This window comes from Cydia pomonella, chromosome 13, assembly GCF_033807575.1.
Source record: "Cydia pomonella isolate Wapato2018A chromosome 13, ilCydPomo1, whole genome shotgun sequence".
Lineage (NCBI taxonomy): Eukaryota > Metazoa > Arthropoda > Insecta > Lepidoptera > Tortricidae > Cydia > Cydia pomonella.
Window position 1 is genome coordinate 17,125,635 of NC_084715.1, and position 26,840 is coordinate 17,152,474.

The 26,840-nt window shown below is 37.5% G+C and overlaps 1 protein-coding gene across 4 annotated transcripts in view; it reads right to left on the reverse strand.

Annotated features, from left to right (window-relative positions):
- LOC133524418 (hemicentin-2) overlaps window positions 1–26,840 on the reverse strand; it is a 237,384-nt gene that overhangs the window by 175,009 nt on the left and 35,535 nt on the right. For 2 of the 4 annotated variants that reach the window (XR_009800374.1, XM_061860415.1), the window contains exons 3-14: window positions 9,066–9,215; window positions 8,311–8,494; window positions 7,366–7,560; window positions 6,945–7,139; window positions 5,638–5,709; window positions 5,344–5,464; window positions 5,023–5,166; window positions 4,710–4,894; window positions 3,959–4,114; window positions 3,281–3,394; window positions 2,745–2,778; window positions 2,458–2,542 (exon numbers count right to left, since the gene is read on the reverse strand). Coding sequence is in view for 3 of the 4 variants with exons in the window: in XM_061860415.1 (XP_061716399.1) it covers window positions 2,458–2,542; window positions 2,745–2,778; window positions 3,281–3,394; window positions 3,959–4,114; window positions 4,710–4,894; window positions 5,023–5,166; window positions 5,344–5,464; window positions 5,638–5,709; window positions 6,945–7,139; window positions 7,366–7,560; window positions 8,311–8,494; window positions 9,066–9,215 (1,635 nt within the window). In the remaining variant the exon portion in view is untranslated. Of the gene's footprint in view, window positions 1–2,405; window positions 2,543–2,744; window positions 2,779–3,280; window positions 3,395–3,958; window positions 4,115–4,709; window positions 4,895–5,022; window positions 5,167–5,343; window positions 5,465–5,637; window positions 5,710–6,944; window positions 7,140–7,365; window positions 7,561–8,310; window positions 8,495–9,065; window positions 9,216–26,840 lie in introns of all 4 variants that reach the window. The other 2 variants (XM_061860416.1, XM_061860417.1) reach the window with 2 other exon arrangements.

Consider the following 26,840-nt stretch of genomic DNA (forward strand, 5'->3'; position numbering starts at 1 on the left):
AATTGAGGTTTCTGAAAACGCTAATAATGTATAAAAATTATCGGAGCACAATTACCCACATATTTTACGGTACCCACTCATAATTACCTCTATTTATAAATTATCACCGGACAGTCGACACGCTTATGTCATCTTATGGAAATTGTTCCTGGCTCGCGGTCTATAAGTAACTTGACCTAAAAATAAATGTATAATACGAGCACTATACTTATGTGCTAATTAATTAGTTTCCTATATTCAATGGAATATAGAGGATAACCAAATCAAGTTTCCAATAAGGCGCTATTTCCATAAAGATTCAATTTAAAATCAACCTCGTCGACAACCGACAATGTGGTATATTTTAGTTAAAAAAGTAACAATTTATTCCACTTATAACAGATGTATACCTACTGTTTAGCAAACCCCGTTGTCAATATTGAAATTTATTGAAAATCGGCGTTGGCAAAAGTATATGTTAACGACCCCAATCATGGGACATTTAAGAGAAAATTTGGAGTATTTTTGATATTTCACCGACATCTGCAAAATTTCTACCGCTTTATGCGTTAAAAGTTGAATATCCTATTCGTCCTTTATGTTTTATATGTAAAGTTACTGCAATCGGTTTCAATATTATTAACAAATGAAAACTATGGTTTCTTTCTTCAGTCATGGGATGTTTGATACCATTAATATTCAAACTAATAAATATCAATGAAAAATTAAACTTAAGCAGCTCTTTGGCTCTTGTTTTTGGTAAAAATGGTTAAATGTTGGTAGCGTTTAATAACTGGTGGTAAATAGGATAGGGATGGTATAGACAAATCGTGTAAAACAATTACAGGATTTGTCTATACCATCCCATTACTGGTGCCAGTCTCATCATAGGGGCGTTTACTATATCCATTGAATTCACAAGAAAAACAGCTGCTTAAAAGACCTAGGTAGTAGGTATTTAAAAAAATCGAAAATAAGCCATTTTCGTCACCCAACTTTGCCTTATAATTTTTTTTTTATTATGAAAATTATAGTAAAACTTATTCCAAATCATTTAAATGTTGAATATACCCTTGATACAATGTATAGCGATCGATAACTGCAGTTGATTTAATGCTAGTTAAGGCGAAGTTATGTACTAAACTTTCTCAACCCTTATTTCCATTGAACTGCAACGTTGATAACGGGGTTTCCTGTTTAGGCAACTAATGTAGGTACCGTTAGATTAGATTAATTCTGCCAGCGAATAGATAAAATTAATGAAGTGTGGAACAAACGAATATAACAAGTGCTGTTATGAATTATGAAATAGTTCTAGGACTACCGAAATTGACGTTATCTGTGTATTTTTTTCTTATTGAAATGATAGCATACTAATGATTACGTGCATAGTTACTAATTTCAAAAAAAAAATGTAGTAACGTAAAATGTTAGTCATACAAATGTGTATATTTAGTGCCTTTTGTGGCTAAAAATATATTTCGTAAGATGCTTCAAAAGCAAAACAATCTATTTTATCATTCATTAAAACTATTAAAGGCATTCGGAAAATTTAAATTGTTATTTAATTGGGGTGTTTTAGGTATTTCGAACTTATTGCTTATTTTATACAGGTACTTATTATAAGCGTATTCAGGGTAAGACTTACTAGAAATGTTTGCATTATCTTGGAACAAAACAAAACTTCTTAATCTATGGTTTAAGTTTCTTCGGATTTCAGATTTCTAAAGCCATGCTTTTAACGATAGCAGCGCCATTCGCGTCAAGGTTTGCGCATTTATCCTTTCTAATGATTAAGATTTAATATTTAATTTACAAATTATATATTTTAATATGATGCATGTTTTATGTTTAAAGTATAGTACGCCACTTTTGGCAGAGCTTGGTGAGACTACGAAACTTATGTAAGAATTGTAAGATCGATCATCGTACCTGTGTTTTCACAAATAATATAATCTCTCTCTCTCTCCTCATTTGAGTAGGCAATCGTTTAAAAAATCAGGAAGCAACCTCCCGTACCTAAGTACCATAACTTATTCAATGGTTAGAATATTGTCGGGCCAAAACCATCGTGCTCGAAGCGTCGTAAATCTGACTTCTGACCAGGGATCGGAAACCGGTATTTTTTGTATGGGAACGAAAACGGTATTTTTTCGTTCTTTATTAATTACTTCATTTCTAATTAGGCAATCTAATAATACGAAGTCGTTATCTGAAAACACAACTGAATCCTAAATTTAGAGTATAAAATAAACCGAAATATATGGTTATTTCGATGTTTTTGCAAAAAACCGGTTCCGATCCCTGCTTCTGACACCTTCATCCGACAAGGCGTACGATGACGTCTCGCTCGCACTCGCGGTGTCAGTGTGCGTGAGAGTTGTTTATGAGCCTACAACGTGGCAGAGTGTTAGTAGGTGCAGGACCTGTGCGTCACACGGTGGTGGGGGGCTGCAGCACGACGGCGGCGCGGCGCACCTGCAGCGCGCCGGGCGAGTAGCGCGGCGCCGCGGCCGGCGCCTGCCCCGCGTACACCGCGTCCGCTGGGAGCACCGTCTTCTCACTGCGGAGGGAAATACTTCTTCATATATTTGAATAGTGTCTAGTGACAACCTTAATTTTAGTGCTTTTAAAGATCCGTTTTGTGCTGGAAATCGTAATAAACTACACGCGAGTAATTCGCAAATGGATCTAAAATTCATAAAGGAGTTTTTTTAGATCCAAATATGAGTACTTTCTTAGGGAAGATATTGCTTGAAACTTACCTATCTAAATCATCAGTCTTGTATTCAACGCTCTCTGTAAAAGAAGAGAAAAATAATTATAGCTATTTAATATTTTGAGCTACATACAAATATTCGCTGGAAAACAAAAGTTGAACTAATTCGAAAACATTATTAAACTTATAATTATTTCAAACCCCGCATGAAATAAACCACTGAAAAAAATAAACTGTAGCCAGTTTTAAAAAAAATAACTACAGGGTCATAATTAACTGTAACTTAAAATAACTTCTTAATTTATGACTACATGGGTAAATTCTACGTCTGGTTTGATTTATTGCCCGTATTGGATTTACACAATGTGTAAGAAAATTATCTAGGAAGAAGATTTAGAAGGCCTTGTTTACACAAATAAAAAGTGCTGCCCCCTACAATTCACACACGCTCCCTTGCGCATTAAAACTGTCATCTAGTGGCCTAAATCGGAAACTTAAGCTCGACATTAATTCTTCTCGTCATTACTACAGTTCACTCACACTGCCTATTGTTTTACGGTGTATTATTAAATCAAAACGAACCTCTCCTTCTCCGGCACCGGATGACCAGGCAGAACACGACGACCAGCAACGCCGCAATCACTAACGCCGCAGCGATCAGCGGGGCCACGTGCGCCGTCTCTGTTAGAAAATTATCTGTAAGAATGGGATTACTTAGCGGTACTGGTTAGAGAATAGGCATACAAGCATGAGATGTGATTGATTTAATTGTAAGATTGTTAGATAATCATAATTATATAGTTAAGGCGCGCACCCTACACGGGTTAAAATTAAGCACCAGAATGGACAGTGTACTGTCGCAGTATCAATGAGATACAATAAAAATCAGAATGTGAAGTGATGTGAAGCATAACTTATAGTTCTTGTGTTATGTTAGAAATTGTTTAGGTGAAGTTGTACTCGAAGCATTACAGACTTTTAGCTGAGTCAAAGAGAATTGATTGTAATAGAGAGGTAAAGTCTAACAAAAAAACGTGCCCCTTAGTTTGAGATCCAAAACAGATGGCGCTGTACTGCGCCATATGTTTTGCGGTCACTGAATTGTCAAACGTCAACTTTTTAGAATCAGAGTTACCGCAAAATGTATGGAGATGTACAGCGCCATCTCGTTTACCTGTCAAATTCGAAGCACTAAATTGTCTTACTTAATCAATATATCTTTGGCAGAGTTTAATGAGAGAACAGGACAGAACTAATTACCGTGGACGGTGAGCGAGACGGCATGCGAGGAGAAGCCGCGCTCGTTCTCCACGTGGAGGACGTAGACGCGCGCGTCAGATGTGCTAGTGCCAGAGATGAGGAGCGTGTAGCGATAGCAGCCGAACGCGCCCGTCGGCTCCAGTGCTCGGTAGCGACCTGGAATTTAAGGGTTGGTTTAAGGCTGTCTTGTAATAAAAATAAATGAAAATTATACGAACAAGAGAAAATACTACTTCCCAAGATAACAATTAGGGTTCCTAACCTATAATTAGCTAAATGGAAGCATCACAATGCGAAGAGTAAAGGGTATGTAAAGGATAAAATATCAAGCGTAACCAGTAGACATTCCACTTTGAAGATAATGCACATAAAATTCTGCTTTAATAAACTTGAATTTAGCGTGGACTCTTTCTCTTAAAAGCTCCAAGCCTGCTGGTGAGCTCGCAGGGAATATCCTTTGGTTAGTTATAGAATATCATCTACTCGTAAAGTCCTGCTCCAGTTTCTGGCCAACTGGAGGTGGTACACTTTGGATACAGTAGGTAACACGCTCAGACGCCCAATGTCCATGTGGGGCGGCTCCCCAGAGGGTGGAGTCCATGCTTTCTTTTCCAGTATGCCCGCATGTCTGCTCTGAGCAAGACCTCCGTGATGCGACAGACAGGGCGATAAATGTCGCTACCTTCTGGTCCCGCACAGTCTGAAGCCATCGACACGAGAAGAATAATTGGGTATATTGTTTCTTACATACCTATAGTAGAAGGCACGTCCAGTCGCAGACTGCCCCATAACCAAGCCGCTCGTCGAGGTGGAGGGTCGGCACACACAGTCGCGTGTACTTTGGCTTCGGACCCGCTCCATGCGTTCGCGGTTAACGTCTCTGCGCCCACTGGTGGACCTAGCACGTTCAGCGTTACGGCTTCGGATTGATGCGTTCTGAGGAATATAAAGGAGTTGATAAATGAGGAATAAGACTGGTTACTTAACATCGCCATTGCAAAATCTGAATATTTATATAGTGTGCAAACGACGTACGAAAACTATTTGTAAGTAAATATTGTTACCGGTCTTCCAATCCAATCTGGTTGATAGCCAAGCAGATGTACCGGCCGTGTTGGCTGTACGAGACGTTCTGGAGCTGAAGTTGCGGCGTCGACGATATCGGGTACCCGTCCTCGGGCATCGCGTTCAGGTGGGCTGAGTTGGGGCTGAAATATAGATAATGGACTTTTAGGTAAGTAGGTATTATTTTTTTTTATTTAAGTTGCCATTTTATTCCAAATATCAAGAACAATGTGAGTGGAAAAGCTTGCCTAAGCACTTGCGTAGCAAATTTGACTAATCTTCCACAAAAATAATTGTATATAAATAGTAGGACTACTTACTTATGATACCACTGGTAGGAGGGCGGTGGGTTCCCTTCGGCTTTGCACTCCAGAGTTACTTGGGAGAAGAGATTGGCCTCAACCACGGTATCGGGACCCACCCACGTCACTCTGGGAGGATCTGAAGGAAAAACAGATTTCTTAATGCCTGATTTCATTATATAGCATATATATATAAAATACAAAATGTAATTCTACAATTTACAAAAATAAGAAATAGGTATACGAAATGAGTCATTATTATACTGTGCTCATAGTTATAAATAGAGTACTAGTAGAATTTGTTACACTTACATTTGACATCGATTTCGATTTTCACTGAATCGGATGTTCCGACTGAATTTCTTGCCTGGCAACCATAGATTCCTGAAAAATATTTCAAACGGTTATTGGTACAGTCAGCGTAGACCACCAGGTAAGCCTGCTACCTTTTAGTGTTTGAAGTAGGTACCTTTTAGCAAATATAATTTGAAATAGAGGTGGATTGGCAAAGAAAACTTTGTGGCCATAATAAATTTACAGCAATCTTTCAACACGATCAAAATTTTTAGAACGCCATTTGAGTGGCGCCATCTTATCGGGCATAACCCAAAGGTTATAGCGCCATCGCTCAAAACGATGCCACCATCCCTTTGGCCTATGATCTATTAAATGGCGCCACTTTTTGATATTAAAAAAATGTAATACATATCAGTGAAACAATAAGGATCAAAGTCAAATGGCGTTCTAAAAGTTTTAATCAGGTATCGAAAGATGGCAGTAAATTTACTGTGGCTACAAAGTTTTCTTTGACAATCAACCTCTATTTCACATTATCTTTGTTTTTAGTAGTACAATAGAATAACTAAGTAGTATCATTGAGTCGCTGCCAGGAGAACTGAGCAATTCGACACAAATTTTTACCTTAATGATTTCTCATGACAGAAGCTAGTATAAGTTTAGTTCTGTTAGTACCGATGACTTGTCCGATCCCGGTTTACCGCACGTAGGGGCTGGAGTTGCCCTCGCCTCGATACTCAAGAGTTAAACTTGCCTTCTTCAAGGATTTAGATTTATAATTGATGATTTAATTTAAGGATGTATTTTAAACACAATACGTGTATTGTTCGTGAGTAAATACTATGACTATGACACTATTGCTTACCTGAATAGGAGCTTGTATAAACTTCGTTCTAACCCTTCCCCTGGCGTACTAAATAATTGATTGACACTGTTGCTTACCTGAATGATTCCTCATGACCGGATCCAAGATAATTTTAGCACCATTAGTAGATAGCGATGACTCGTCAGAACCTAGTCCACCACACGTTGGGGTTGGGGTTGCCGTCAGCGCGGCCCTCAAGGGTTAAAGCACTGTTATCTTCTTTAAGGCTAGTGTACTGGGATTTAGAATTAATGAACACTATTGCTTACCTGAATAATTCATCATGACCCGTGCCAAGATAAGTTTTGCACCATTAGTAGCGATGACTTGTCCGTTCTTGGTCCACCACACGTAGGGGCTGGGGTTGCCGTCGCCGCGGCACACGAGAGTTAAACCACTGTCATCTTCTTTAAGGCTAGTGTACTTGAATTTAGAGTTGATGAACACTATTGCTTACCCGAATGATTCCTCATGACCGGTGCCAAGATAAGTTTAGCACCATTAGTAGCGATGACTTGTCCGTTCTTGGTCCACCACACGTAGGGGCTGGGGTTGCCGTCGGCGCGGCACTCGAGAGTTAAAGCACTGTTGCCTTCTTCGAGATTCGCTAGTGTGCTGGGGTCTGCACCGTTGATGGAAACCACTGGGACGACTGAAGAGAGAAATGTATACAGGTAAGTCTTTGTATACCTTATTCGCTCAGTTTTGATCGCAAATGAAAACAAGTGTTAAAACATATTGCTGAATATACATTGCCTATGGGTTTGCAGATCTTATTGATCATTAAAAATAAAAATAATAAAAAAAGACCAGAATAGCTGCTGCCGAAACTCGAGCTCTACTACGGATACTACGGATGCGATTGCCTGGATACTTACAAGTGACGTCAAGCATGGTGTACGAGTCCCGGTAGTAGGGCGAAGGGTATGACGGGTGGTGCGCGCGACAGGCTAGTTGTCGGCCGTGGGAAGCTCGCGTTGCTCCCAGTTCGAGAACTGATCGCGCTGCCCAGACTCGAGGTCTTTCTACTTCTGATGCGTTGGTTTGACTCCAAGCGGTCAAGCGTTCTTTATCTGCAAACAAGATTAATGTGATCTTGTTGTTATGATTCATATTATTAAATTGATTAATAACCCCATGAGAATACTTTAACTATTGCTTTTAAAATTGCTTACATATGTCTCAAGATTTCCACGGTACGATGATCGTTGCGAGTTGCGTGAAATATACATGGATGTGAAACTTTATTGTAATGTTGATCTGATAATTCAATTGCACATAATGATAAAATAACACTAAGAGAATGTACAAATAGTACATTTTGTGAAACATGATCAGTTACTGAGCTGACAAGAAGAGGTGTATACACTAGAAAATATGTGATTTAATCTATAGCGCCATTAGCGCCTTCCTTTTCGGGAACAATAAGTTTATCTTTAAACACTGAACGAATATCGTTGCTATTCAAAAATTTAAGGCATATATTTTATTGTAAGTTAGAAAAGAATCACCTTGTGATGACTTGATATTTCAGTGGATAAGGTCTTGCTACCTTGTTTTAGTGTGTTGTAATATATTTTACAGTACATATGGTGCTACTTTACCGCACTAGTGCGAAAATGAGCATATTACGTTACTGTGTCGAACATTAAAAGGGCCATATGTACTGTAAAACGTTGTACGATACAAGTGCGAATAGGTAATTCGCAACTCGTGTCGATTTAAAACACTTCCTTCGGTCGTGTTTTAATTTATCGCCGCTCGTTTCGAATTTCCTATTTTTCTCACTTGTATCGTAATGTACTATATATTCTATTACATACCCAAGTACCACTCGATGTAAGCTGGTGGGTTGCCGTAGCGGGCCTCACAGACCACGGTGGCCCTTGAACCAGCAGGCACCGTGATATTCTGATTCGGTAGAATGAGGGTGCCGTTAAACAGAATCCGGGGCGATTGTGGTGGTACACGTACTGCTAACGCCGCGGGGGGACTAGATAGGGCATCCTGAAAAGTTATATATTAAAGTAGTAGTTTTATAATTAGAGGCACAACAATTTTATACGTAACGGTTGATTTGAAGCTATGGACTTCAATATGGAGACAGGTTTGCACAAGTTTAGCATATATTTTTATGGTATGCCATTGCCTAATGTGTTAAATATTTTACAGTACATATGGTGCTACTTTACTCTTCACTGTGTCGAATATTTAAACGGCCATATGTACTGCAAAACGTTGTACGATACATGTGCGAATAGGTAATTCGCAACTCGTGTCGATTGAAAACACTCCCGTCGGTCTTGTTTTAATGTATCGCCACTCATTTCGAATTTCCTATTTTTCGCACTTGTATCGTAATGTACTCTTGTTGCAGAGTAAAAGCGAAACTCGCTACAGTGCACAATGCTACGCCGCTGTGCTACGTAAAGTCGCCTCGACTCATATATAAGTAATATCACCAGTAAACCAAGTGGGTGGCTTACATGTGCGGTGTGCGTGGCTTATGCCATAATCCAATGCAATCTACACAATAAACTTTGGTATAAATAACATTATAAAGTAAATATTGTATTACCTGCACGTCATAGTTGCTAGCAGTGACTTGGCACTGCCACTGTCCATCGTCCAAGGCGAGAGTGGCCGCTCGGACCCAGAGCGAGCAGTCGCCTCCCATCGGACTGTTCTCGTTCGCCCATTCGTATTTGCCGCGGTAGATGCCCACTGGCTGCAAAAACACAGAAAAATAAAAATGTATCAATATTATAGGACATTCTTAGACATATCGACTAAGTCCCAAATAAGCTCAAGAAGGCTCATGTTTTAGGTATATAAAATCTTATTAGAATGATTCAGTTTCTACGTTTAAGGTACCAGCTAATAGATACAGGAACACAAATAGAAAATTTACTGTTTAATAGCTTGCCAGATTAAATGTGTCTTATGTAAAAATGGTCTACTATTACTATCAGAACTTCTTAAAGCTTTCTCCAAAGTTCGGACACAATTCATCGAAACCAAATAAATGGTGGCCGAAAGTTTCAAAGGAAAGTACAACTACCCTCCAAATAATTCTCTCGTAAATTAAACTCTATCATAGCGAACAAAAACAACTCCGGATTCAAACTAAAACACCGAATGTACCGAACGCAACTTACACAATCATTATTCTAACAGAAAACGGAATGAACTAAAGTTCAATTTGCATTCCCCAGAGAGTTCTGCATAAAATGCCACGACCTTTATCATACTCGCATTGAGTAATGACAGTAAAGTATTATCGTGATCCTATACGAGCTACTGGTGAGCACGAGGAAAGAGGAATCCGGCTACACCGCTCCAGTCGCCTACTAGTATGCTGTCAGAAACTTTCCAAAAGTCCAACTTACCATAATAGATTTTTTTAAGTCTAAAAATATCCCATTAATGACCGTACAATTTTGCAAAAGTTTAGAACTTCCATAACTTTATAGAGACTAATTGGAATTTGGCCAATGCAGATACTGTGACTCTGCAGGCTATGAACATACCACCTTTGAAAACTAGTTTTTCGACTGTCCTCAGTTGGTATCTGAACTCCGTAACTTTCCTATGCCCACTGTTTTTTTTACTGCCCCATGTTACTTTTTTACTTTACAGATAAGTTATTCGTACATATCAAATAATATTTAGTAAACATTTATTTTGACGACCGGTCTGGCCTAGTGGGTAGTGACCCTGCCTATGAAGCTGGTGGTCCCGGGTTCAAATCCTGGTAAGAGCATATATTTGTGTGATGAACACGGATACTTGTTTCTGAGTCATGGGTGTTTATATGTATTTAAGTATTTATAATTATAATATATTATATATATCGTTGTCGTTGGAGCTTAGTCAATTTGTGTAATAATGTCCTTTAATATTTATTTATTTATTACGAGTATTATTTATTAAACATGTTTCAAGAAAGTCACATTCAACCTCTGGTTTAACACGAACTTAAGAATAAGTTAAGATACTCGTAAGATTAAACCATTACTCAAAAAATAAAGCATAAAATTACTTTCATAAGTTAGCTGAAGCTTGCATTGCGAATAATACGCTTGCATATATTTTAAATGTGACTCGTCCTAGTTTATAGTGCATAATTTGTGGGGCTCCAGACATTCACGGTTCGCTTGTGGTTAGCAATTCACGTTACACCCGCGATCAATGTGCAGAACCGAGAGAAACCCTGGGGTGTGACCGAGACTCACTTGAAGGAACTTTCCTATTACGCTCGTAATTTATGAGAGGTTTCATCAATGAAAGTACTTGAAGTCTGGGAAAATTCTCGATATTTTTGCGCTACTGATAAAAAGGTAGCAGTAATTTTTTTACCGTATGTAGATCTTTAGTTTATGTGTTAGACATGCTCAGCAGCTGTAGGGTCTTAATGAATTTTAACATAACATGAGATGCCCTTAGATTGGCTAAAGATAAACGAAGGTTATGGTGGTGTAGACATTTCATTAAATTGCTTAATTACTACTCCATTTTGCATACTTTTCTTTTAAAAGTGAAGTACTCTGAAGCTATGGAACCGTCTTTGAAGACGGTGCATGATTAAAAATTATATGTACCTTTACTCAAGACACACTCAATCGTGGTTTGCATCAAAATTGCCTAGTAATATTTAATGATGCTAGCGTCTATGTCATGATCGTGAGATATTAGACTAATTAGGAGTTAAATCTAATCAGACAGACTTAGATAGCTTCTAACGAGTTCGTTTACCCATTAATGTCTCATAAGTGCCATTTAGAGATCAGTTCACTATCAAAAGACATGTCCTAAAATATTCAACAATGCCGCAAAAATATATTGTCATCATTATCTCTCAACTTTTTAACAACAATCAAGTGACAACCTGTCCACACGGTGAATAGACGTGAAAAACAAATGACAATCGATACGCTGACCCAACGCGAGCGGAACCAAATCAACGGTTAATATCCGCCCGTCGAGTGCTCTGCTAGTTCAGGAGCTTCCGGTAAACATTTTCAATAGGTATCCAGCCAGTTTCCCTTTGGCTGCGAACATTTAATCACATCAAGGAAATTCGGACAGGACAGTATCAAAGGAAAGTTGCTGTAAACTTGTAATCAAAGCTGATTTGGTTGAATTATCTTTGCGGATGGTGTTTTCAGCTGCTGACCGTGTTTCAGAATTTGGTTTGGTTAAAGTGCAGCTTTCCTGGAGGTTTACGGGTGCATAAACAGAATTAGGTTCTAATTTGTGTTTCCTGCTTCCGGAAAATCAAAATGTTCACAATTTTGATGAAGACCAAAATTAGCTCAGGGGCAGCTTTGACTTTTATTTATTTAATCGTATGGCATATTAACATAAACATTTCAAACAAATATATAGCTAAATAAAAATAATTATAAGTCTTCATTCAGGGTCTCAAGCCACGAGATTGCGTCAGGTGTTAATTTAAACAGATCTTCCGGGGGGCCTGGAAAAGAGTGCAAAGGGCAGTGCTGTATAATATGCTCGATGGTTTGAATCTCTTCACCACGGTCGCAGAGCGCAGAGTCCCGCCAGCCCCATTTATGGCGAAAATAGTTACAGCGCCCGTGATCTGTCCTCAGTCTGTTTACACGACACCAGAGTTTTCGTGACAGGCCAAAACCGCTTGAGCTTTGACTAATATACTCGTAAATCACAGCGAAAAAGTAACCTACCTATTTTTTAGTACAGAAGAGACGATTTCTCACAAAACATACTCGTACCTGACAAGTACCTATCCTAAAAAAATTATCCTTTGGCCTCAAGAATATTACAAATTACATAATATTCTCGTCTGGCGGTACTTCAATACGGTATCTAATTTCATTTTCAGAATCATAACATAAAGATGCTAAACAGTTTCAACAGATGTTAAGCCCACTTATTGCCAAACGGATGCGCGAGCGCAAGTCACGGTCCACACGAGCGGATATTGCTGAACAGCGCATTGTTCTCGATCGTTATTAATCAAAGAAAATGTCTCTACGTTGTTTACGTACGCTCCCGAAAACGCCGATTTAAATGAAAAACGTCTCATGTAGTGTGAACTGTAATGTGTTTATGGCTTTTTGTAGCGGACGGTTACGCACGCTGCCCGCGCGAAGGTGAAACTTAGGCACGTATTCCTAATTCCTATCGCTATTGAAGAACATCGCTATAAACCAGTATTAGGTATACATTTTGTTTTAATCAATTCCAGGCAACTTTTGGCTATAGTATCACTTGATATACAAAAAACAATTAAGATGCAGTATAAAAACATGATCAATAATGTCTGAAAACACCTCAACCATAGTTTGTCGGGGATACAGAAGACGAAAACATAGATCAATTCAAAGCTGAATTTGTACCAACTTGAATAGAAGAGTAAGGCTGTGACATTATAAACGTCATTATTTTCATAGAATCCGACTCTAGGTAGCAACTAAGATAAGAAAAAAAACAAATCACTGTGCCTATAGTGCAAATATACACATATACTTTTGGAGAAAGCGGAATTAAGTACGAAACAGAAGATGATTCGAGGTCGCACGATACTGGTGCCAAAGAGGCGAGAGATACCTACTTGTTAAGCGATAAGAATAGGTCTTGGTAACGCACCGGGGCTTTATTTAATGACGTGATATACTCGCTTCTGATCTCCGTAACCTGAATTTGCTTTGTCGAACTACAAAAGGATACGGGAATCGGTCAGCCATTTCGAACTCCTTGATGTGGACTGTTTAATGTGGAAAATACTGGGGCTAGGCGGGGATTTGGGTAATCATACCGCTTTCTGGGAGTTGCGGGCCATTTTAGGAACGTAACGGACGTTTAAGTGTTCGTGTATTGTATATGGTTTCTACGACATTATAATATATATAGCAATTGAAACGTAGATCTCATGCTTGAGACGTGTGTAAGTCGTACTTGAGTCGCTTATATTGTCAATTGCATTTTGTAGTATAAACTCTACTTTTTTGCTAGTTCAGATGGCAGTAGATTCAAAACAACGTGTGCTTATGAAAAACACTATAATAAGCATATAAAGGATTTCATAAATTGAAAAGACTACAAGTTAAAATTACCTAATTTACTGCAGGACCAATATATAGACACTTCTCTGGAAAGAATAAGTATATGCCGTTTAATGATGTTTCTACCAAAGCTTATGAAATGAGGAGTGCCGAAAATCAAAAGATTTAACTATGTATTTCGTTAATAAGCCGATATCAGCAATCTAAGTAGCCAACAATGGCTACTAACTACCTACTTGGAAATAAATCCTCCATGACAATCGCTATCATAGCGTGATTAATGAACATCGGATCAAAATTAATGGTTTCCAAGCTTTTTATCCTACCAATATTACCAATTGAGCAGAATGTTTATTTATAAAGGTACTCGGCTATTGTATTCAAACATATTCAACATAATTACAAGATCCAGCATCTAAAGATATGATAGGGCAAAATCGACAATCGATATCCCTCGGATCCCGTCGGGATATTTCATATACGAGTATATGTGACAGTTCGTCTCGATATAGCAATTCACAAATTAAGTGCGCCTTAAATCGGAGAGCTTGGGTTCGATTCCGTACTCGAATGAGTTCCGCGGAACTTATTTCCGAAACACGTTTAATTTATATTTACCCCTAGATATTGGGCGAACGAAAAATATCCCATTTGAAATGGAAGTCCCATAAAAGACAGTGCCAACGTTTAATCTTGGGTTTATCTGGCCAAGATGAGTGTGTGTGTGATATCTGGATTCTCGAAGAATAGAACTAATAACCTCTTTAAAATATAAATAAAGTTATGTGATCAAGTGTAGTATAATATAATATATGATACCTCGATTTGAAAGATTAGACCATATTTCAGAAATATCGATAATACGAGTAGATTAACCTAGCATAACATAAACTACTTACCGACTTACATAACGCAGCTTTACCTACCTATACTCGTAAAGCTTGCAGTGATAATAATTTATCCTGCGACCATATATGGTATATGCTCGTAAAGCCGATTTCATCCGCATTTTGGCTCAGCGTCGCGTGCAAACTAAGCACTTAAATTATTTCAAACCTAAGTTTTAACGTTCCTAAATATTTCAGGCAAGAGCTCGTTTTGAATGTCATATAACTCAAATTAAATTCAGAGTTTGGTGCATTTCCTAATTCTCGTTTGCATTAGAACAATGTATGACGGGCACGTCTAGTTTAATTTTAGGTGCCTTATGACGTACTAAAATAACTTATTGCGTTCTGCCGCTAAATGCGAGCCGTGCAATGTTCAACAAAACATTCCATAAATTAACTCAATGTAAAGGTAAATTTTGAAATGGTTGAAGTACTGGTTGATTCACTAAAGCTGGCACGAATGGAATGACTGAAACTTTCATTGTAAGACTGACACCTGTATCGGTATACAGTCAGAGCCACCAATTTATTGGTTAATGTGATATGTGTGTATTTTATTTTCATTCACTCATTCATTCTATTTGTGCCAGCTCGTGTGGATCGATACACCTACCTTTGTTTGTGTTTTTGACCAACGCGAATCTGATCATAGGGCTAGTTCAAACTGTTAATATTTATAATGCTTATGACTGGCGTTTTAGGGTAAAGATAAAAATAATTTTAGTGCGCTTCTATCAATGCAATGTTTCAAATGCAACAGATTTTTACTTGATCCATTCTGTTTTGGTCTACTTTGGCTGCAAAGCTATCAACGACCACTGATAGATGACGTGACGTTTAATATGTAGGTAAGTACTTATTAAAACAAACTAAATATCATCGACAAAATTAAGTGATATAGTCCATTGTTAATTTTCAATAATAAAAGCATAAAATCACTATTCGTTTGGGAGCTAACATACATCATGGCACACATATACATACCTATACTATATATGTACTTACATAAACACACACGTTAAATTTACAAATATACTTAACACCCCTCTGTTTGCATAAATTCTTGCTTTGAAGTACCTGAGGATTAATACTATCCCCTGCAACTAGTTTGGAGTGTTAGTGACATTTTCGGATAACATTGTTAAATTTCGAGTAACATTGTTAAAATATTAACCAAATTATTAGTAAATTAAACAAGTAAAACGTTTGAAAGCTTTTAAACTCTAACTATGGTACGGTGTGTCTCTATTTGTATTTAATCCCTTACTTTTTTGCAAGTCAATTGATACATCAGCTAAGTTTTGAAGCTAACCAACCAAAATAAGTTCGTTAGGTAAAATCATAAGTTCATAACCCTTTATTCTGGCTTTTTAACAATTGGGTATAATAAAAAAAAGCAAAAATAAATCAAACCCCGCGCGGAAATCACCCGGCTTGTTCATTTACTAGTGGTAAAATGTATTGTCTTGTGTGATAATCGAACTCACGACACTACTTATCCTTATTATTTAGCCTTATTTATTTATTTGACGACGACGAGTGGGTAGTGACCCACTAAGCCAGACCGGGGGTCAGGGTCACTACCCTGTGTCATTTTACTCTGTATTCTGACCCTGCCTATGAAGCCGATGGTCCCCGGTTCGAATCCCGATAAGGGCATTTATATATGTGATGAACACAGATATTTGATCCGGAGTTAAGTGTGTTTTCTATGTACGGTTGTATATCGTCGCCTAGTACCCATAGTACAAGCTTTGCTTAGTTTGGGCCTAGGTCGATCTGTGTATGATTGTCCCCAAATATTTATTTATTTGCTGTCCTTGGGTGCGGTCTTGGTAGCTCAGACGACAGAACAATGGGCTAGCGATCCAGTATCGTGAGTTCAAGTTTCACCCAAAACAGTAAATTTTTCCTCTTTTAATTTTATTCTAAGCTTCATAGCATCGTTCGTAGACGTTTTTGCTTGATAAAAAAATATTTTTGTTAAATTACCTTCCATAAACAGCATTACATCGATACATCCATTGTTTGTTTATTTTTCTATTTAATTAACTCTTCTCAATAATGTGACTTAGGAATCACACAGAGTTATTAGCTCCATTTAATTAATCATAACAAAAGAATTCCCAAGCCTAAACATTGGGCAATAATTATTGCCTTGACATACACGTTGCATTGCTTGTGTTTCTATATTTTTTACGTACCATTCATACAAGGGAAAGTGACACTATAAACTTGCACATTACGATATCAGAGTAAAGAAACTGTTTCGTCATACATTAATCATTGCTAACATGTGTGTGAACCTGTGCCGGGTTGGACCAAATGTTGGCCATGTGTGATCGTGGTTTAAAGATTGGTGTTGCTTGCTTAAGATGAGATTAATGAAGACGTTTTTATCGTGTAATAGTCATAATAAGCGATAAGCTTAGTTTTTCTATCCAAGGGGCTTAGCCAAGGTGACAATCGTATATTGACAAACGCCAAACGAAAAGAATGAAATGTATCACAATGACAGATGCGACGAAAAGTCACGTGATTAGTTCATTATACATTATTTAAGTTTCGATTGACTTTTCTATCAACGATTGCTAGATGACAATAGGCCCGCAGGCCGTGGTAAGGATAGGTACAGTCGGTATACAGACATATTAGGAAAAAAGCCACTTAATACTTAAGGCAGGGTATGGAAGGCTCTTTATACTTACTTAGCTAAAATTTTGTAAGACTGAGTAGGTACGATAGTTGCTAGTCCAACAATACAATGTCAAATCTACCTTTTTTGTCACAAAATTGATATACATGATTGATTACAAACAACACAACTTAGAAACGAAGCTTAACAACAACAAAACATAGATAATAATCAACAATACCGCTTAAAATAATAATACTTATCTATCTACTGACTAAAAAATATTTGTTTCAGCAGTATTTTTGGTTACATAACGAATTCTTCTTAATTATTTGCAAAACAGAACATTAATTGTAATATTAATTTCATCTTCTAATCGTCATTATGATCAAAGTCTACGTATAATTTTAATTCAAAACAAAAGCTCCACCAATCACTATGTTTGGCCTTCGCTCCATACGGCTTTCGAAACGTAATTATAGCCCCAGAGGATACGCGCGTATTTGATAGCACAAAGGACAATAGCATAATATATGATGAGTAATCACACTAATCAGGAATATGTGGGAAGCAACAACAATACACACATGCCATTGAACGAGGCCTCTACCGATCGAATTGCTTAGAGATGAGCGAAGTTATTGTGTATGAAATTAATTAGTTTTTTTTTAATCTGGTGTTTATTTGAAGTCACTAAATAAAATTAGGTACTAATTCAAATTAAAACGTCGGTGATTGTTGTCATATTTAAATGAATGGACAGATACCTATGTATGTATAATTTTATATAATTTTGTGATTTTCTTTTTGTCATTTTACTCTGTATTCTGACCCTGCACCAACTAAGATCTTTCGGTTTGGCTCACGGTTGACTGGTAGAGAATGCCTTCTGGCATTAAGTCCGCCGTTTGTACTCTTCATGTATTGTGCAATAAAGTATAAATAGATAAATAAATAAAATACCTACGTCTTTTGAATATTAAAGCGAAAAATGTATTTTTTTTTGTTCGATTGAGTGTGTGATGTATAAAACCTTAACTAATACCCTTATAACTAGGTACCTATGTATATGTTTACATAAAATCCATTCAGTAAAAATCAAATCGAAGATTTGGCAAAATAGGCAAGAAGAAGTACGTAGCCTGCGTCGGTAACATACTTATTTAAGAAGATGATTCAATGTGCAAACATTTTCAAGTAGGTAGGCACTGAGCAATAAAGTGTTAGGCAATATATTTATACTTCACCAATTAGATTCTTACACAGTACATATAAATTAAAATGAACACAAATTACTAAACTACAACAGCGAATTACTCAAGGTACTCTGCAATAATATTTCTGGTAATATTCGAAACTATACATTCGATCTGAATTTATATATGTCTATTAAATGCTAATCCATCATGTACTTACCTACCATATTGTGGGCACGTAGGTAGTACGCGACGTATAATTTAAAGCAAACTTCCCATCCTTCATGATGGCAATCGGGACATTCCTTCGACAATCGGCGTCCATGCACAATGGTGGGATCGGCGCGCTTTGTGCCGATATCAGACCGTGGAGCAGTTGCGCGAGCGCGGGAGAACTTGGTTCTCGAAAGGACCAGTGTTATGTGACCTCGAGGTTCATTTACTTAGAAGCAGAGTGACCACACAACATTTGCTTCTATATCGAAACCACATGTCTTAGTGTCGTCACTGGGTACCGTAAGTCATATTATTAGTGCTTTTCACGCCAGGCGATTTTCTGCTTTTTCCTAGTTGAGTTGAGCTTGACGCGCTTAAACTTGTAAATTGCCTGAAACAAGTGATTAACTTTCCACTGCTTCGGTGGCCCTCTACCGGATCAACAAGCGGCAAGGCTAACAGGATCATCTTTCACGAAAATTCTCCCACGTAAAATAGTGGAGACCCGAGTTATGCGTAGGTATTCGAAGAACGCACGCGGTGAGGTACAGTTCGAGATGAGTTCGAACGATGAGCAAGTGAAATATCATTCCGCTTGCCTCCCGTCCCATGCTAAATCCCAACCGCAGAGCACGCCCGCGTCTTCGGGCCCCGAACCCACGATCTTCATACTCGAACTGTATACAGTGTTTTCGGGTAATTCTGAAGTTCAGAATGTTGAGTAATTCCAAAATCGTATAATCCAATTCCGAAATTTTTAAGTACCTAGTAGGAATTACCGGAATATATCTTATGGTTTCACCTAAGCTCACCCGTGCTTGCTCCGCGATTGGAATGACGGATACTCCATGTCGATTTACGATTATAAACCTACGAGAACCAAGGACGAATCCTTTATGGTAGTTTTTTATACCTAATAGAGACATGGTTTCCATACTCATTTGCATAGGTATATACCAACCAAACGTTAATTTAATCTTTAAAGGTGTGATTTATTATGCTTCGTTATTCTGTGTTGACCCTTTAGCGGATAGCAAAATATATTTGGCGAAATTAGATTTTCATCGCTTCAATTCTCATAGCTTCCAGAAAACAATTAAAATTTAAAATTAAATGATTTGATAGAAATGTCAATTAAGAAAAGACTTCTACTTAAAGTGTATCTGGATCGTTGTGCCTTATCAGTTTTATAATAGATCTGAAGTTATAATAATATATTTGTTTACTATTTTTTACTTAGAATTAAGTAATTAGTCTACTACATATCCTGTATTTAATAATATTACAAATATCGTTTTACGATAACGTTTCCCGGTACTTCTCTTTAAAACACTTTGTTATCAGCCGCCAAAGTAACAATCGATTAGGTGTATCTTATGAATTTGGCAACCTCGAATAAAACAATAGGTAGGTAAATATGTATAATATAAACCATAAAAAATAACTTTAGAATAACTTAAATACTCCAAAAAAACGGAGAAGATATTGTCTAAGGTAGGCAAGTACTTAATAGTTAAACTTAAAATGACCAAAATCACCTTTTCAACCTTATTCGAAAGTTACCTCATATATTACCACATAATTGACATCGAATTTATCGGGATCGCGATACGCCTCAACTTCTTAACAAGAAAGTACAATCGCTCATGCCACTTCTTTTGCTGACCCGCTGGGACCGTATACTTAAATGTGTATTTGTTAGATAGATACCTAAACCATTTATTCGTCTGCCACAATACACACATATACAAAAAAGAAACAACGAGCAACACAAAAATTGTAAGTGGCACAATGATATCAACAACATATTGTACCCACAGTACCACTTTAAAAACACGTGTACAACTTTTACTAAAGCACGATTTAAGTTCTTTTATTTATATTGAATTCCATATACTTATTCGATGTAAAATTCTTAAAGAATATGAGCTCATATTTGAACAGCAGCAATACTCCTATTATTTCAATTGGCAAGTAGCTTTTACCCCCATCGGATTGACGTAGGGTAAGAAGCTGTTTGTTTGCTTGTATGTTTGTGCATTATTTTTCCCTTTTAGCGTTGAAAAAACACGGAAAAATACGGGAAAATTTCCAAACGACTCGTTTTTTCAAGTTTCTTTCGAAAAAAACAATGCAAATTTTAGTTACAATACTTCCGAAAAAATCGAATAAAACCGAAAAAAAACAAGATTTTTTTTAACTTCTGTATTTTTGCATATGAATTTAATTGGGAATTTAAACAGGAAGGTTAAGGTTGCACGTCTACTGTGTTCGTTTCTGGCATTTTATATGTTTGACACTGTTATCACTCATTAGTGGCATTGCGTATGACGTATTTAATTTTTCTGAATAAAATAGGAAAAAACCGAAAAAAAGGAAATTTGGTTAAATTTCCCGAAAAAAAAAAAAAACATTTGATTGTCTCCGGAATTTACATCCCTATTCCCTTTATTCCCAAAACTGAATCACTGAAAAGGATTTGTGATATGCCAGCAATGGTTATAAAAAAGGTTTTAATTAAACAGATAACGCTGTAATAATTGAATAATAATTTGGTCGTGGAATTTTAAATAAATATTTCTATGTCTGACCTCAGCTAAGTACAAGACTGAAACGGGAAACTGTCAAGGAACAGTCATATTTTCAACTCTTGCAAATCGCTCGTCCTTATTGGATTCTACATTCTACGGATCGAATAAAGACCCGGTTTCCGTTTTATTGGCTCCGTTCAGACTTCCATTATTTTGTAGTCAAGGACAAATTGAGATTCAACACCGATTCAAAATGATGTGATAAAAGCTTTGTATTGTCGCTTTAAAAGTATTTTGGTGTTGTCACGAAGTTGAATATATTTATTTTTAAAGATACTTAGCGTAGAAAAGAAATGAGATAAGTATCTAACGGACGGAGCACAGGTAATATCTAAAGTTACGAAAGTATATTCGATATGTTTTCTGATATTAAATGACGTGTATTCCCTAAAGTTACAAAAGAGTTCTTGTGAAGACGTATAAAACATACACAATTTAATGCAAATGATTTCCAAGTAAAAATTTTGAAGAAATCTGTGTTGTAAAAAGGATAAATGTGCGGAAATTCCTATCAAAAGTTTTCCAATTTATAACTCTACGTAGGTAACGTTAGAGATGAAATATATTGATGGCAGTTACACTTCCCACCCCACACATTTTTTAAAACACAAATTAATCTTGCGAAAGAAACCGAGCTCGTATAAAAAGAAATAAGCATCGCTGTAGCTTGCATCGAAAATAATAAGCCTCCTTAATCCGACGACGGTTCCGATTCACATCGTAAACTCAACGAGTACTCAAGAGCCCTCCCCATTCATTTCAAACAACGAGCCATTGAATATGAAAGGATCGATCATGAACATCACTATCGCATATTAACATCGCTAATGTACTTGAGAACCCCACAGAAGAAGGCCTCATTCAAAATGCAGAGCTTAAAATAAAAGCAAAGAATCGTAGACCGCACCTGCGGTGTCGGAATAATATTGAAATACGAATTTAACTCAGGGGTTTCCTATTTCGACTAAGGTTTTGTTCTATTCTAATCGGTTCAGTCATTCAATTCGCATTTAGCATATGGATTTTTGCAAAACAAAACGTTTAGTTACGTGCGGCTTAGCCGGTCTGAAAGCCCTTTCAAACCGCCGCCTATTGATGTATCAAGGCATAGCAACGCGTCAAGCAGACGACATGAGAATATATTAGACTGTATAGTCACGAACGAACCAAATTATGTAGATCCTTTATAGTAGACATTATACATACTTATTATGTTTCAACATGCGAGTCAAATCTTGTGGGGTCTTAACTTGTCATAATGTTTATAGTGAGTGCAATGAATTATTGAGTAAAAGCCAAGTTTTAAGTGTTGTGCGACTCCAGAAATAGCAAGTCTAGTTTGGGAAAATACGAGTACGAATGAGGCTAAAGTGTGTTTATGCAGAAATCCGTGTGCACTGAGTGTTTAAGGCATTAGCATGAGATTTGCATAAAGCACTAAGTTTATCTTTTGGGAGCGTAGGGTATACGGTTTCTGAAGCTATAATTAGATCTGGATGTACCTTTTTAAGTTAATTATTTTTTCCCGAGAAGATTTTACTTTAAATACAAAATACCGTTGCAATTTATAAGTTTAGTAGCTATTCTTAAAACGTAAGTTACTCAATAGCGAGTTTGATATAGTAGAGCTAATATCAGGTGAACTTTTCTGCTTAGGCTGGTGAAGTGAAAAAAGTTCTGATATTAATATGGCTATAAATAAGGTGCCAATCGGTTCGTTTTTATTAAAGAGTAGCATATTTAGACTAACATTCAGTTGAGTTTTAAAAAAGAGGACGTTATTCATGCAAAATATCCGTAGCCGGATTTAAAAGCTTTATAAAAGCCACTTTAAAAGGCTATGAAAAAAATATGTTTATTTATTTATGAACATGTTTGAACGAAACCAAAGATTTTATTTGTTATCCAACCAATGCGAGTGTTTTTCTAACTATAAAATAAAGATATTAAAAAATATATGTTAGTACAGTAAGCGTCAAATACTTTGTAGCAACCAAAGTAGCCAAATAGTTCGGTACACCATATATTTAGTATGGTGTACCGAACTATTTGGCCACTTTGACTGCTACAAAGTATTTGACGCTGACTGTACATTGATAAGGTGATTTTAATTGTGTACAGTCACCTGCAATAATATGTTACTCTTCGAAGGCTGCAAAAATATGTGACACGCTCTTATGGCTCTACGAATTGTCAGATATTTTTACGGCCTTCGTTGTGTAACATATTATTGCAGGTGACTGAACCCCAGCCATTGAGGCTGAGGAGAAACAAAAACAAATTAATTAGTGTTATAACTTATAATAAAAATGAATAACCCACATCAGCTATTTATTTTGATATCGCCCAAAAAACATGTACGTTGTTATCAAAGAGAGTCAATAAGTAGGAATATACCCACAACCATTAAAATTATTCGCCTCGACAATCGTTCTGTTTGCGAGTCTCCATGGTGACATCTCTTTTAACATGGAAGCCAAATGCGGGCGTAAATTATTGAAGCGTACAATTTTAATCGTAGTTGGTAAAACAATCGTATATATTTCGGTGCTATTTATTCGACATATAAGTTTCCTAAGACATGCTCAAATACGCCAGTCAAGAAAGGAATCCAATTCTTCGGCCGTCTAAAATGTCAGTTATTTCATAAAAGCTATCGCCCGCGATCGATATTTCCCAACGTCTTGCACCGTACAACACACGGAGATGTTCTGTGCCCTTTGAAATCAATTCTAAAGGTCTCGGCCGTCATCCAGATCTATATCGGTGCATTCTCATGCATTAACTCATCGATTGGTCTTTATCATTAATATCTTTTTGTTTCCAGCGTACCTGTCTAAGAGTGCGCAAAAAGACGAATGAGTCAGCATTGATGCTCTTATCAGATGGTAATGACTAATGGCCTGTAATATATGGGAACGGAACTGAATGACTATGCAATACTTGGGTAATTGTCCAACGTTTGAACAAACTGACTCTTATGTTCTAAATTTAAATTACATTATCTTTGTATAAAATAACGCATTTAGTTTGTTGTACAAAATAATTTGTGAAAATCTACAGAAACATAAGGACGCTGATATGCTGTGACGTCAAGTCATGCGACTTTCTTATTGTTGTCATAGCAACAAACGGTTTTGACGGTTAAAAAAGAGTAGCTGATGATGTGACTCATTAGGGCACACCCTATTGTCCAATTCAACGTGAAAAAACTCTGACTTCAAGATTTAGATAAGCAATTGTCAGTGCCGAAAGTTTTATGGTCAATTGTTTGGTGCAGACATGTGTCGCGTGTTTCGGATAAAAAAGGGATGGGGCTCCCCATTGTAAATATTTTATTGTAGAATTGTCTCGCAAAGAAAGGGGACGTTTACGTTTGAAGTGTATAAATGGTGCATGCCGGGACCATTGTGTGGCAATCAGTTTTTATGACGGTAGCTTATTGCCTGCGGATTTGATGAGTCCAAGCTAAACGTTACAGCCAATTTGCACAGTCCTTTGGAAATTGCTTTGTTTTGAGGGCGCCGCACCCGAAGGGTACCAGCGGGAATGTGTTGCCAAAGACTAATCTATTTAGCATATTAGGACACTACCCGCCCCCGCCTGCAGCACACCTCTCGCATTTTGGGGGATCCCTTCATGTTCGATTTACCATAACATCACGCACGCCTTTGGCCTCTTTTACAATCAAAACATGCACCCCATATAGCGGAAAGTCTTGAAAATGTCAAGCTTATGATATGTATTTTGTTACAAAGTGTTATTGTGTGTCTTACCGTTCAAGTTCTTCATTTTTGCACAATATTCCATATAAACAAATTAATATCGTCTCCACAGAAAATAATACCTACAAGAAGCACTAAACATCTCACATTTGATGCCTAAGCCTAAAGATTGATCGTCCCATGTGTCATTCACCATAAACTTATAGGACACGATTTAATCGTGAAGTTTACAAATCCTCTATCAGTATTCATACCACAAGAATCGCGGAAGGTAAAGGTACCTATACATGTCACGTTTGACACCGTGCACACGTAGCGACGTGCACAGCGAAATGTCAAACGCATGAGTGAAAACATTCGTGACAAGTAGGAACGATAAGCGGCGGGTAGCGAATATAAAAGCCGGATTATAAAAAGGCGGACTTCATACAAGAAGATTGAATAGGAAAATGACTTTATTGTTATATAATGCACGGTAGGTCTACGATGCTGAAAAGAATTCCGTATGCTAGCTAGTATTTCAGCTTTTAAAACAAGCCATACATCATACGTCACTCATATGTCCCGCTTGATAGCAATGGATCACCGTAGAATATCTCCATAGGTGTCCATTGCGCTTCGAGATTTATGGATTTATAAAGATTTTATCTGGTAAAATAAGCGAAATCATCGCCGCTAGCATAGTATGCAGTGCATCTACTGGATGTTTAACGCTGTCAATGCTGACTTCAATTACCAACAAAAACGTAACAAACCTACAGCAGGTATGTTTTCTTTTGCAAGGGTTGGAAGCAATGGTAGCTTTTAGGAATTAGTAAAAAGTCGTGGCCTTATCTCTTTAAATTGCAAAGCGTGAAGCAACAAGTTAGTTAATGACATTTTATCCACTTTCCATCTGCTTGCAGCGTTCATGACTTAGCCATATGTATTCTTATCGCATACCGACTGCATGACTCATGCAAACCACTATGAGTTTAGTTTTTGGACCATGCATGTGTAAAGTGCACGGTGGACGAACTCAAAGCGGCTATCACGCTCGACGTGGCAAAATGTACCCTTTCTTGGGCTCTCGTTACCATCCTGTAGGTGAAAAAAACTTAGGCGTTCCATAGCCACTGGACAAGAGCCACGATCGCGCATACAACCAACACTGTTTTGCTAGACTGCGCTCGGTAAGCGACGGAAATGCATTGCCGTATATTCCTATTTGATGCGCGAGCTCAGGCGACCCGATCCAGTGTATGCGGTGTATTGGAGTAACTTCGAAAACGGGTTAATTTTGAAAATAAAAAAATATCTGCTAAATTTGAAACAATTTCTGCTATAGCAATAGTAAGCAAGATGCCTTGGTAAGCGTTGCAGTAGCGTAAAGTATGAAGTGCTTCTGATTTAGTAGATCTTAGAGATTTTCAAAATTACCTATTTCGAAATTATACCAATTCACATTAATTGCACCTGTACAGGCTGAAGGTGTGTGTGTATATATATATCTTTCAGCGTGAGCCTTGCCTATCTTGAGGTGCTCTGCTCGTCAAGAGTCACATAAGCCATATTTTTGAGCGAAACCGGCAAAACGTCCCACTTTGTCGCTTGCCATAAGGATGCCTCGACAGGTTATTCGTTTAAAGATACAAACAAATCTCGTCCTTATGGCAAGCGACAAAGTGGGACGTTTTGCCGGTTTCAGTCACATTTTTTTATTTAAAGATCCGTAACAACTACTACCTGTCTTTGATTCGCCCGCACTCAGAAAGTGAGACCGTGAATTCTTACTGTTTTTGCGATCTTAGCCTAGTCAAACTCCCAGGAGAACTACACCCCGATGACGCACAGTTGCTACGGGGCTCAAGCTCAAGTGCCACTGGTTAAGTTGCGCGTTCTCTTGCGTACGCGCTTGTGGAAAAGTCAGGTTACAACAATGCCGGTGCGTGACCGCGAGCCGTGACTGCGCCTCCCGTTGTACGCCGTGCGATATGCCTGCGACTTTACATATGTGTCACTTGTGGGCCAGGGTATGAGTAATATTGGGTACTTATGGTATTTGTACCGTAAGA